General features: G+C 32.0%; 1 protein-coding gene across 2 annotated transcripts in view; it reads left to right on the forward strand.

The window, feature by feature from the left end:
- The window catches only part of gpc6a (glypican 6a), a 343841-nt gene that overhangs the window by 267112 nt on the left and 61729 nt on the right, over positions 1–15000 (forward strand). For both annotated transcript variants that reach the window (XM_021475731.3, NM_001109719.1), the window contains 2 exon segments: positions 845–975; positions 13283–13429. In XM_021475731.3, the coding sequence (XP_021331406.1) occupies positions 845–975; positions 13283–13429 (278 nt within the window).

Below are 15000 nucleotides of genomic sequence, written 5' to 3' on the forward strand. Positions count from 1 at the left end.
ACTCACAAAAACAAAATCTTCAGCAACAATCTTCAGCAGCTGAAGACAAATCAAGACAGTTTAATTACAGCACACAAGCCATTTCTTTGGCATCTTCCCATTTTCCAAGGGCGGTTTTCAGGCAAATGTAGACATTTCTGCCCTGCCAGTGTTATTTATTCTCGCAAACTGTCTTTCACAGCCAGAAACACATAATGACTCTGGGTTTGTGGAGCTGCGAGGGACATTATAGAAAAAAACACACGTCTCAGAGATCAAAATATGAGCGCTGGGAAAACCTCAAGGGTGAAATCAATTCGCTGACACTAATTGAATCAATACATGACATATTTTTATGCGCGTGACAGTCATATATATATATACATCTCAGAGGGCTTGATAAGGAAAACAGAAGGTTTAATATGTATTGAGCTGTGGTGTTTTCTGAGGGCTTGTCGAGTCTCATATTCACCACCAGTCCATCTGTCAGATACATCATAATCATAATTTCATGTTTGAGGATCATAATTTCATCTGTAGAGCTCATACTTTGAGAGTATAGCTTTCTTCATTTGCATGTTTTACGTTTCATCACTGCATAAAACACATTGATGTTTACTGTAGTTTAATTAGAATTTTACTTTGAACAGTAAAACAGCTTGATACAGTCTTATCTTACAATTGTGTAAAAGTTTAGACTATTTTGATATACTATTCAAGACACTACGTGTCTGATGGGTTATGAGGTTATGTTGTGGATGTGGGATTCAGCATGTAACAGGGTTGTGTGTGTGTGTTATAGCTGTGGTATCCAGCATGTGACAGTGTTTTCTATGTGTGTGTGTGTGTGTGTGTGTTGTGACAGATGCCATGTTGCTGGTGGCTGACAGACTGGAAGGGCCCTTTAACATTGAGGCCGTCATGGAGCCCATCGATGTCAAGATCTCTGAAGCCATCATGACCATGCAGGACAACAGCATGCAGGTTTCATCCAAGGTAAAACCCAGATAAGCATAGTTATTTTTTTGTGAATTGTGGGGACATTCTATAGGTTTTCATTGTTTTTATACAGTGCATTTTACTGTATTTTCTATTGCTCCAACCCTAAAGTAAACTCACAGGAAACTTTCTAAAAAGCACTCATTCTGTATCATTTATAAGCTTTTAGAGAAACGAGGACATCAGCAGTGTTCTCATAATTCACCACCTTCTTGTAATATCTGTGTCATATCCATGTCATTATAGAGATTTGTGTCCTGGGCACCCATGCCCACAAACAAACATGCATTATGTTTTTCTAAAGACCAGGAGAAAATATTATTATTATATGTATTATTATTATTATTATTATTATTATTATTATTTTACATTTACATTACATTTACATTTAGTCATTTAGCAGACGCTTTTATCCAAAGCGACTTACAAATGAGGACAAGGAAGCAATTTACACAACCAAGAGCAACAATGAATAAGTACTAAAGGCAAGTTTCAGGTCTGTAAAGTCTAAGAAGGGAAGTGTTAGTAGTTTTTTTTTTTTTTTTTTTTTTTTTTTTTTTGTACAATTAGTGTGATATTCAAAGAGGCAATTGCAGCTTAGGAAGTGAAGTGGAGACTAAATAGTTGAGTTTTTAGTCGTTTCTTGAAAATAGCGAGTGACTCTGCTGTTCTGATGCAGTTAGGGAGTTCATTCCACCAACTGGGCAGATTGAGCGTGAGCGTTCGCGAAAGTGATTTTTTCCCTCTTTGGGATGGAACCATTTTAAATTATTATTATTATTATTAGTAGTAGTAGTAGTAGTAGTAGTAGTAGTAATTACTATTATTATTATTATTATTTTAAATTATTATTTTAAATTATTATTGTTATTATTATTATTATTATTATTATTATTATTATTATTATTATTATTATTATTTTATTATTATTATTATTATTATTTTTTTTTTATTTATTATTAGTAGTAGTAGTAGTAGTAGTAGTAATTACTATTATTATTATTATTATTATTATTATTAGTAGTAGTAGTAGTAGTAGTAGTAGTATTTATTATTAATACTATTATTATTATTATTATTATTATTATTATTATTATTATTATTATTATTATTGTTAGTAGTAGTAGTAGTAGTAGTAGTAGTAGTAGTATTTATTATTAATATTATTATTACTATTATTATTTATTATTATTATTAGTATTATTATTATTATTATTATTATTATTATTATTATTATTATTATTATTATTATTATTATTAGCCTTTTAATGTAACCTGTGCGATGCTTAATGTGTTGTTTTTGTTTTGAAATTTGTGTTATTTAGTTTAATGATAAATGAAGATAAATGAAAGAAAAAAAAATGGTCACGACTTGCAGATAATTGAGGAATGAAACTTCATAATGATGGTATCAAAAACATCAAATCTTATTCAGAAAGCACTTATCCAGAACTTTTTTCACAGCCGATGCCCTTCCAGCTGCCACCCATCTCTGGGAAACATCCACACACACATTCACACACACATTCATACACTACAGACAATTTAGCTCACCCAATTCACCTGTACCACATGTCTTTGGACTGTGGGGGAAACCGGAGCAACCAGAGGAAACCCACGCGAATGCAGGGAGAACATGCAAACTCCACACTGAATCGCCAACTGAGGCGAGGATCGAACCAGCGACCCAGCGACCTTCTTGCTACCTACTGCGCTACTGCGTCGCCTTCTATTATTCAATGGATAAAAAAAAAAAAAAAACTAGTAATACACATTTTTTCTGTTACTATATATATATGTGTGTGTGTGTGTGTGTTTGTGTGTGTATACAAAAAATGAATAGCCATTATTTCACATTATAATGAAGAATCATTCCTGAAGCCATTTGTTTTCTGATTTAAAAAAAAGACCTTGCACTTAAAAGGTTGCACATATTAGAATTTTACATTCAAGACTACATTTGTCAAAAAGAGCATTTTTTTTCAAAGGATTAATAGTAATTTTGAGCTCACCCTTGAAATCTTTTTTATGCATTTTCAAGGTACATAAGTTAAATTAAATCATATTTTTAAGTGACAGGACCAAAATGCTAAATTTTAAGTTATGTTCAGTCAACTTTACTGAATTGTTTAAGACAACATTAGGGTTTTCAGTGCACAATTAAAGCTGACATGTGCCAACGTCGTCTTAACTGGTGCTCAACACACAAATCTGTTAACATTCTCAAAAATGTACTTGAGGGTTTCTTGAACCTTTTAGCATTTTTTTTTTCAATAGTCCACAGAACAAACCATATTTATACAATGATTTGCCAAATTACTCTAACTTTACCCTAATACACCTAGTTAAACCTTTAAATGTCACTTTAAGCTGAATACTAGTATCTTGAAGAATATCTAGTCAAATAATATTTACTATCATCATGGCAAAGATAAAATAAATCAGTTATTAGAAATGAGTTATTAAAGCAGGGGTCTCAAACTCGCGGCACGCGGGCCATTTGCGGCCCTCAGTGCAATATTTTGTGGCCCGCGCCGACCGCTGTACTCTGACAGAATCAGCGGAGCGGTGAGATAGAGCGCTCCCCGCTCCGCTGATTCTATCCGTACACAGCGCGCTTGTCACTCAATGCGCGTTGTCGCGCGCGTACTCAAGAGCGGTGTTGTGGCGTGCCTACTGAAGGGCGGGACCGAGGGTGTGTCGCGTCGCGGGGGCACTTTTGATCATTTTGGAAGGGCACTTTTTATGCAAGACTAAAAAGGGCATGTGCTCTGCACAGGTTATGCCCTATGTGTGCACGTGCCTGCCCTGCATCTTATATATATTGATATTATAGGTAGATACAGACTGGTACAGACTGATGTGACTGGAGTGGGGTGGGGGTGTTTTATTTATACATATATACACCTTTTTTTAGGTGAGGGAATGGAAGTTTTGAGTGAGTTCCCCCAGTTTTTTCCCTAGGACTTCAATAAGTCAAAGTACAGGTCTAGACTTAATGATGATCATCTTCAAGCCATACTGAGGGTCTCAACTGCTTCCGCTTTAAAGCCAAATGTGGTTTAGATTTGTGAGAAGAAGCGCTGTCAAGTCTCTGGCAGCAAGAAGTAGGCAAAAGATGCCATGTTCAGAAGAACTGTTCATAATCTTCACTCAATGTTCTATTAATGTTCAGGACACTTCATGTTCAGAAGAAATAATTAAAACTGTTAATAATGACATTTGAGGACTTTTGTTTTGTGAAATCCCTTATGCGGCCCAGCCTCACCCAGACTTTGCCTCCTGCGGCCCCCAGGTAAATTGAGTTTGAGACCCCTGTATTAAAGTATTATGTTTAGAGATGTGTTGAAAACTTCTTCTTATTGGGGAAAAAAATAAACAGTGGCCTCATGATTCAGGAGGGCTAATAATTCTGACTTCAACTGTACACACTCACACATATTCTAGCCTAGCAGTGTACTAGAAGCACTTTTGCAGACATTCAGTCATAATGTTAATGAAATATGCATGTTGCCCATAAAACATGTTACAAATCCTCACTGCAGGTATACTGGAGCTTTCAACGGGATATTTCATATTCTGGGAAATTAGCCGTGTTTCCCTGATGGGCTTCCACACAGAGGCCGGGATGCAAAATTAAACTCCTCTTGATCCACAAACACCAATGTGAAAGAAAGAAAGACAGAAATGCTGTCTTGAGGTTTGCTGTTACATTAAAAGCTTCTGGAAAGCAGGAGCTGATTGAAAATGCACAGCAGCCCTGAAAATCGCTGTGTTCATGTCAGCCGGAGATTGTGGATGGTAATCATAGTGACGGATCGTCCAACATCCTCCTGCCATAAAGAGCAGCCGTGGCATTCAAACGCTGCGGCTCTGCCAGCTCACACACTCTTCATTGCATCTATGAGACAAATACACTTCATTGAACATGCACACATACAGTAGACATCAATATTCTATGCAGGTTAACAATGTCTATATATATATATATATATATATATATATTATGGGTGGAGCCGAACCCGAATACGGTATTCGGAAAGGCACGAATAGCGTGTTTTTACGAATACTTGATTCGAACAAATACTTGAAAAATTATTTGTATTCGGGAGCAAGAAAAACACTATATCAAAAAGCAGCGTTTCCTCGTGAGACCACAGTGCATGCCCGCGTGAGTGAGTAAGTGAGTGAGAGATAGAAAGAGAGTGAGTGAGTGAGTGAGAGAGAGAGAGAGAGAGAGAGAGAAAGACACACGCTCAGTGCAAAACGCGCCAAAGCCCGAAACTGAAAGCAAGACGTGACTGTTAAGGGACTGTTTCATATGGATTTATTAATCATTCTTACTGTTCAGTGATCGCAAACTGCCGTAGTTTATTAAAGACGCAAACCTCTCACTGCACGTCAGCTGTGCGCCTTCAGCAGACCTCCTCATTCCTGCAGCACGAGAGCTTTATGATTGTTTATGCGCGCCAAAAGTGGCGGATCTGTTCGGCAAAATATCTGACTGCATGTCACTGCATCCCTAAGGACTGTTTGGCGAAATATTTGACTGCATGTCACTGCATAACAAACGACTGAAACGATATAACTAGAGAAATCTCCACTGTGCCACTGTGCGTATGGCAAGCCGTTTTAGCATTTAAACCTTGTTGAGACTATCCATAAATGTATTTAGAGATATCTCTAATTATATTTTGACTTGTCATAATTATAATTCAGATTGGAAATATCTGCAAATATATTATGACTGACTAGTCATATTCCTCCATTGAAAAATATTTGCAGATATCTCTAAATAAACAAACAAACAAACTTTGTGTCTTTTTTTGTGGCAGGCAGATGATAATAGCAAGGCTGCATCTTTTAGGATTATATAGAATACTTTTGTTCTGCCAGATCTCCCAGGCAGGGTTTTATTTAGATTTATTTAGCTTATTTTTGGAATTCTGTCCATTGGAAAAAAGTTCTTTCAGAAGAAGAACAGTTTTTTGAAGTATTATTTGTTTTTATTCTCTCTATTCAGTGTCCTTCAACAAGAACGGTGGTGGTGGGGTTCATAATATTCACAATGGTATTTTATTAGTTGTTGGTTTAACCATGGATGAGATAATGGCTTCTATGTTATTTTCTTTTCAATGACATTTCTTATCACATGTTCAAAAACAACAGCCAATATTGCATATCTATAATTTATATAATGGGTATAATTAAACAATACTTTCACTATAACGTAAATTAGAAGTGTAATAGAAAAAATATATATTTCTGCGCCATTTTGAATTTTACTCGAATACAAATACAAATACAAATACAAATACTTTTCCCCCTCAACAAATACAAATACAAATACAAATACCGGCTGCTCCGCACATCCCTAATATATATATATATATATATATATATATATATATATATATATATATATATATATATATATATATATATATATATATATATATATATATATAATCACTTTAACTGTTATAATCACTTTAAAGCTACTAGTTATTTCAAGTTATTATAAAGTTATGGTACCTAATAACCTAAACATTATAATTATAATTATAATGAAATAATGTGCACCTTTTGTATAGCTGCTTTGAAACAATAGCAGTCGCATCACAGCAAGAAGGTCGCTGGTTGATTGCCGGCTGTGCCAATTGTCATTTCTGTGTGGAGTTTGCATGTTCTCCCTTTGTTGGCGTGGGTTTCCTCCAGGTGCTCCGGTTTCCCTCACAGTCCAAACACATGCTCTATAGATGAATTGAATTAATTAAATTGGCCGAAGTGTAAGAGTGTTTGTGTGTGAATTGATGTTTCCCACACTGCAAAATAATCTGTTATTTAACTTTTTTTATTTTTTTTTTACGGCAGTAAAGCATAAAATAATGGTCATTAAATTACAGACATTTACCGTAAAATATCAGATGGTAAATTTACCAGAAATTTAAATTTAAGGAAATTTCTGTAATTTAACAACTGTTATTTTATGGTAAATGTCTGTAATTTAATGACTTTTTAAATAAAAAAAAATTTAAAATAAATTAACGGCTGTTTGTAATTTAATGATTTATTTTTTTTTTAATGTTCAGTACTGGGTTGCAGCTGGAAGGGCATTCCACTATGGAGACCTTTGAAATGGAGACTATGAAAATGAATGAATGAATAACAGATGCATTTTTGAATGCAGAACATGCTTCATGCTATTCCCTACATGCCATGCATTTAAAAAAAAAGTTGGCCTTTCATTCAATTAATGAAATACATTTCAGATAAAAAAAGTCTTATTTATTTATTTATTTATTTATTTGTTTATTTATTTATTTATTTATTTATTTATTTATTTATTTATTTATTTATTTATTTATTTGTTTGTTTATTTATTTATTTATTTTGTTTATTTATTTATTTATTTATTTATTTTACATTTATTTATTTTTTTATTTTTATTATTATTATTTTAGTTTGAGAACATTGTTAGTCTTAAAAGTCCCACAAAATGCTTTAAAAATAATTGTTTTGAAATATTATTTTATTAGAAATTTGGCATAATCTCAATTAAGACATGTAGACAGTCAAAAGTTTAGGGTCAATTTTATTTTTATGTTTTTTTTTTTAAAGAAAATTATTCTGTTCATCAAGGCAGCATTTATTAAATGTAAAAAACAAAGATATGAAATTGTTAAATATTTATTAATATTTTACACAACTGCTTTTTTACTGTATGTAGTTTCAAATGAAATACTCCAGTCATTATTGCTTTTATTACTATTACCATTTAAAATAATAATAAACATTCATCTTTAAAATCACTGGGATAAATTAATAAATTAAACGATAAACTACTTTTGAACAGTTATTTTATGGTGCAAAAACATTAAACAATTTTACAATTTGTATTGTATTTTTGAGTAAATAAATGCAGCCTTGGTGAGCAGAAGCTGATTTTAAAACATTTAAAAATACTGCAGAACCTAAACTTTTGACCGGTAGTGTATACCCTCATTTTTTATTTTTTTTTTCATTTGTTAATACTTATTTAAAATGAGCTGAAACAAGACAATTCTTGATATTTCAGTGGGAAAACTTAATTTTTTTCATGTTCAATCCACATACATTTGTTAAAAGTGTTAAGTTAACTTAATTGAGTTGTGTTGGGAGGACTTGTTTGCGTTTTTTACAGTGCACTGTACAATAATATATACTGTGTATATATTAACGTCCATTTCCCGCTAACATTTAATTTCTGTTGATCGCGTTCTTAAACAGCGCTGATTAGCCATTGTGTTCGCTTGCTCAACAGAAGTGACTGTGATTGGCCGTGAAGGTCATTAGTTCACCAAGCTCACCACTGTTTACTGAGTCTAAACACAGATACAAAGACACTGGAGCATTTTAAAGCTGCGAAGATCAGTCAATTCATCAGCGGATCGCTCTTATGTTAGTTTATAAACAGACCAGTTGATCTTGACGGTTTTAAAATGCTACAGTGTCCATGTATCTGTAGTATATACAGCTGATGTCAGAATTATTAGCTCTTCTGATATTTTTTTTTTTTTTTTTGAGTTAGAATAGATTTCTGTTTAACGGAGAGAACACATTTTTTACCATTATAGTTTTAATAACTCATTTCTAATAATTTATTTATTTTATCTTTGCCATGATGACAGCGCATATTGTTTGACTTGATATTATTCAAGATACTCATTAATATTCAAGTATTCAGCTTAAAGTGACATTTAAGGGCTTAACTAGCTTAATTAGGGTCATTACAGATTAAATAACGATGGTTTGTTCATTTGACAATCGAAAATAAATATTGCTTAAAGGGACTAATAATATTGACCTTAAAATGTTTATTAAAAAAAATAAAAAAATGTATATATTCAAGCCGAAGTAAAGCAAAGAGGACTTTCTCCAGAAGAAAAAATATTATAGGAAATACTGTGAAAAATTCCATAATCCATTAAATATCACTTGAGAGATAATTTAAAAAGAATAAATATTGCACAGGAGGGCTAATTATTTCGCTCTCAACTGCATTTGTTTTTCAACGTGTGCACATCGAGTAAACATTCCTGCATTTGACAGATACTTCAATCCGACATGTAATGCTTTATCAGTCCATGCATTCCTCTGGAATCAAACTCAGCAGCTAGAATGCCTGTTGCATTAAAAATTGAGACTGCAACATGTTCACGTATTGCATTATGAATTGTGATTGTGGCACATTTCAGAATGCAACCATGCAGAAAGCATGTTTCAACTTTTAGGAACCCAGCACATAGTGTGTAAAACAGCTCGACTCTAAATGTGCAAAGAAACTTAAATATTTATCCAACAATATCATGCTTTGCATTCACTTTATGAGCTCATGCGTTTCAGAGAATTAAACCCATGGCATACTGTACTTTACGAGCTACAGGATTGTGTTACATTATATGTATATGACGAGAATATGACATATTGCAATATGAATTGTGATGCAGCATAAATGGAGTTGTTGGTATGTTTTATGCATTTAGAGTCAAGTCAGTGCTTAAATATACTGTGATCTTAATATATGGACGTGAACTAAAACATTTATGCAGAGGCTTTCATCCAGAGTGATTTGCATTGCATTAAAGTCTTACACTTTATCAGTATCATGCATGCTCTAGGTATTGAACCATAGATATATACACTAGATATCGCATAGGGACCCTGAGCATGCGTCAATAGCACCGCCACCTTGGTACAGTGCTCCCAGGACAAATGTCATTTAACCGCACTATTCAAGACAGTGTTATTACGTGAAGATGCGGGACTTTAGCGCTGTCTACGGGTGTAGTAACGAGCAAACAAAGAAAACAAAGCACAAAGGCAGAACATTTCATAGGTAATATTATGTTTTTTCTGTTTTTGTATGTTCTGAACTTTTGTGCTAATCAGGTAACGTTATTGATGATAACAGTCACTTACTGCATTCACCATACAGCAAAGCAGCTCCAACTCGCACTAAACACTCGGCTTATGCTAGTTTTGTTGAATAAAATCAGCAAACAATGCAAAAGAAATATGACAACGAGATGCTGCGCTGCCAGAAACTTGTACTATTGTTGGCTAACGTTAGTGAAAGAGTCGTTCGGGGGATTCATTCACAAACGAATCGCTCCCTCCGTCAGTATGAGCAGTGAAAGCATTAGAGGAGGTGTGTTTCAGGCATGGATTAGATTAGATTTAACAGGTAGGGTGAATAGTACATTTCTGTACACACAAACACAAGCTTTTTGTCAGGAATGCCCGTGCGGTCACTGATTCATCAATGTAGAAAAGTGATGTAAAATTATAATTTTCGTAATTAGAAAAAAAAAATACATATTAACATCCAGGAAAACTCCTGGTCATAGATATATGTGTATATGTGTATATCTCTGGCTTTGTGTATATTTCTGGCCACAGTCCTCCACTGTACTTTGGTCCCGCATTCATTTCAAAGGAGCGCTACCCTGTAGCAAGATGGCGGCGCTATTGACGCATTCCGTCCAATAGACAACAATAGGCCAGGCGACATCTAATGTATATATCTATGGTATTGAACAAACAACCTATTGTTTAAGCTACAAGCCCGTTTCACACAGTGAATATCCGGAAAATTTACAGAACGACTTTACCGGTAAATTTTAAAAAGTTCTGTTCACACAGGCGAGGACGTTACGAAATTTTTCCAGAAAAGACCATTTACACATTCATTCCAAAATAGCGGTAAATTCTGACATCATTAACCAGAAATGAGCTCTAAACGGCTGCACTTGTATTTATAAACGTTTGATTACATTACATTTCCAAAAAATGGGTTGCAGCTGGAAGGGCATCCGCTGCGTAAAAAACTTACTGGATAAGTTGGCGGTTCATTCCGCTGTGGCGACCACGGATTAATAAAGGGACTAAGCCAACAAGACAATGAATGAATGAATGATTACATTACAAACTCTGTGGATGAATCAGTATTCACTAAAGTAAACAACTTTGATGAAAACATATAGAGAAACACTTTCTCATGTCGAGATGTACATGATATGTGTGTGTGCTGGCGCGCCGCACACCGACTCCTTCACTGGCACACGCGACTCGTCAAGCAAGTGAAGGAAGCAGAGCTTGAAGGTAAACAGACAACTACAACAATAAATAAATAAAATAAATACTGTACCATGACATACAACTCCAGGAATGCCTTTAATTGCAACATGTACATTTAATGCATTATTAATTGTGTGTGTTTCAGTCGTTTTACCTCTAAAAGTGCACAAGCAAATACGTTAAACCTCCATGCATTTCGAAGATTTGAACCAAACAGTCTACATCCCATCCCTGATATTCAAGCTCTTGCTATTATCTACTGTTTCCTTCACATGTGTCTCTCCGACAGCATGCAGCCTGTCATCACATTTCATTTTTCATTTTCACATTTTTTTTTTAAAAATAGCTGTTTTTATCCTCACCAAACCACCCTGATTCATTCCTGCTTGGTAATTATAGGCATGTCAAGGATGTGTTCATACTGTTTGAGCTACAGGAAAGCATGATGCATTAAGGATTGAAAATGCAGCATACGGTTGAAGACAAAATTATTAGCCTTCCGGTGAAAATGCTGTTTATAGGAGCAAGGACATTTTTCATATTAGAAAATGATTAACCCTCCTGTGATTTTTTTTTTTCTTTTTTAAAATATATTTTTTATATATATTTTATACCCCTTTATATTGCTAAATTATATATATATATTGTTTGTTTGTTTGTTTGTTCATTCTTTCATTCATTTATTATAATTATTTTTTTCATTTTATTTTATTTTATTCATTTTATTTTTATATAATTTTTAAAATAATTTAGTATTTTTTGCATTATTTTTTTTACATTTACATTTATATTTTATTAAATTTTATTTTTATCTTTATTTTTTATTTTTACATTTTATTTTATTTGATATTTTACTTTATTATTTTAATTCATATTTTTATTTTTTAGTTTGCATTTCATTTTGTTTTTTAATTAATTAATTAATTTTATTTTATTTTAGTTCTTTATATATATATATATATATATATATATATATATATATATATATATATATATATATATATATATATATATATATATATATATAATTTTTTTTATTATTTTATTTCATTTCATTTCATTTCATTTCATTTCATTTCATTTCATTTCATTTTATTTTATTTTATTTTATTTTATTTTATTTTATTTTATTTTATTTTCAACTTGCTAAAGAACAAACCACTGCTGTTGCCAAATTTACCAAATTGGCCCAATTAACCTAATTAAATCTTTACTTAACACTTGCATTATACTTTATTTTTTCTTTTTGAAGTGTATATACAGACATTGGATACCAGCCACTTTTAAAAGACGATGTTTGCAGGTCATTAAAAAAAGTCACAAATTCGGAAGTAAACACCAAGATCTGCAGTGTAAATTCAGCCTACGATTACATTGCATGATATTTAAACTCCTGCAATGATCAACTGACCAATGCAAATGATCCCAGTCTGCTTTAAAAAATTCTCCATACAGCCCGTCATTGCATTCATTATTAATTTTCACCCTGTTTTTGTGTAACACTTTAGTAATAGTCCATCAGTAATGTTAGTTAAAGTGTTTACTAACATTAACTAAGCATATCTAATCTTATAATGCATTTATTAATCATAGTTCAACATTAACACATTACTAAAATTACATTAATTGCATTATTCAAATCCAAAGTTGTGCTTGTTCGTGTTAGTAAATACATTAACTAGTGGACCATTATTTTAAAGTGTTACCATCTTTTTTAATCCCAAAAACACAGCGATTTATTATAGCTACTGTACTGTATGTATTCAGTCTCTTGCCATGATCTTCTGATCAATGCAAAGTATCCCATTCTGATTAAAAATGCACCATACTGCCTGTTATTGCATTAATTTTCAACCTTTTTTATAGTAGCTTGTTTTTTATTTATTTATTTATTTATTTATTTATTTATTTATTTATTTATTTATTTATTTATTTATTTATTTATTTATTTATTTATTTATTTATTTATTTTATTTTATTTTATTTTTTATCCCATACTGATTCATTCCTTCCTGGTAATTATAGTCATTCAAATTCATGCCATGATCTTCTGACCAATGCAAAATATCCCAGTCTGCTTCAAAAATGCTCCCTTGCATTCATTCTTCATGTTCACCCTCTTTTAAAATAGCTTCTGTTTTGTATCCCCAAACCACACTGATTCATTCCTGCTTGGTAATTCTAGGTGTTTCAAGGATGTGGTCATCCCAAAGCAGCCAGTGTAGGCCGATCTGCCCGCGGGATCTCGGATGTGTTCAACAGCCGCTTCAAACCCTTCAACAGCCCAGAAGAACGACCCACCACGGCAGCGGGCACCAGCCTGGACAGACTGGTGAGTGGGTGGCATGAGGGCAGAGCGGGCGGGCAGGCGGGTTGGCAAGCAGCGTGGGAAGGCATGAGTGGGCAAGGATGACCTTTAGATTTCAGACCCAGGAGAATGCAGAAGTCACTGGGCAGCATATTGGTGGTGATGCAGAAAGGTTTTTTTTTGTAGGGTTAAAAACACAGCTAAAGTCAGAATTATTAGCCCTCCTGTTTATTTTCCCTTAATTTCTGTTTAATGGAAAGACATTTTTAAGTATATTGGTTTTAATATCTGATTTTGTTCTAGCCGAAATAAAACAAATCAGACTTTCTCTAGAAGAAAAAATATTATCAGACATACTGTTAAAAATTCCTGAATCTGTTCAACATCATTTGGGGAATATTTGAAAAAGACAAAAAACTTCATAGAAGCCCTAATATTTCTGACTTCAGCTGTAGCTGCAATGCCTAGTCTGCAAGGTCATTCCTATAGTTTGCTGGATTTTGGACTGAGCGGACGGAAATCTTTAGAATTGAATGATTTATGAGTCGTGGAGAAAAACACAGAGGTGAAGCTCAGGCTGGCAAAACCCAATAATTTGAAACAAATGTTTCACATGTGGAAATTTGTTCACCTTGTTACATTATGTTTTGACAGTTCGCTATGCGGATGTTTTAAGGCTGTGAAGACTATTGGCTAGGAAACAACTCGAAATCTTAATTAAATAATATTTTTTTCAAGTTTAACATGCACCTCATTAGCAATAAATAAATATGAATTTTAACATATTTGGTGCCAAAGAAAATAATAATATTGAAGATTTCCAAATAAGAACATTGTTTCTTCAAAATTCATGAGGAAAGGTACATTTTTATTTGTGTATGTATTTATTTGCAATTCACAACAACAAACATTTTATTATTTATTTATTTATTTATTTATTTATTTATTTATTTATTTATTTATTTATTTATTTATTTATTTATTTATTTATTTATTTATTGTCGTTTTTTATAACTCATTTTTTATATAAAATATAAAATAATAACTATAAAATATAAAATAGTTTTTATAACTAATATTATTATTTTAAAGACTATTAATATTCTTCTTTTTATTATTATTATTTATGTTATTATTATTATTATTATAATCATCATCATCATCATCATCATCATCATTACTATTATTATTATTAGTAGTATTATTATTATTGATATAGTTGTTATTATTATTATTATTATTATTATTATTATTATTATTATTATTATTATTATTATTATTATTTATGTTACTATTAAAATAATTATTGTTGTTATTATTTTTATTGTTATAATTATTATTTTAGTTTTTTATATATTTATAAATATTATTAATATTCTTCTTTTTATTTTTTTAACTATTATTATTATTATTATCATCATCATCATCATCATCATCATCATCATCATTATTATTATTATTATTATTATTATTATTATTATTATTATTATTATTATTATTATGTTTATTGGTAACATTTTTGTTATTATCATTATTATTGATGTTATTATTATTAAACTGATTATTTTTGTTATTTTTATTATTATTGATGTTAT

Source organism: Danio rerio, chromosome 1 (genome assembly GCF_049306965.1).
Source record: "Danio rerio strain Tuebingen ecotype United States chromosome 1, GRCz12tu, whole genome shotgun sequence".
NCBI classification, from domain to species: Eukaryota; Metazoa; Chordata; class Actinopteri; order Cypriniformes; family Danionidae; genus Danio; species Danio rerio.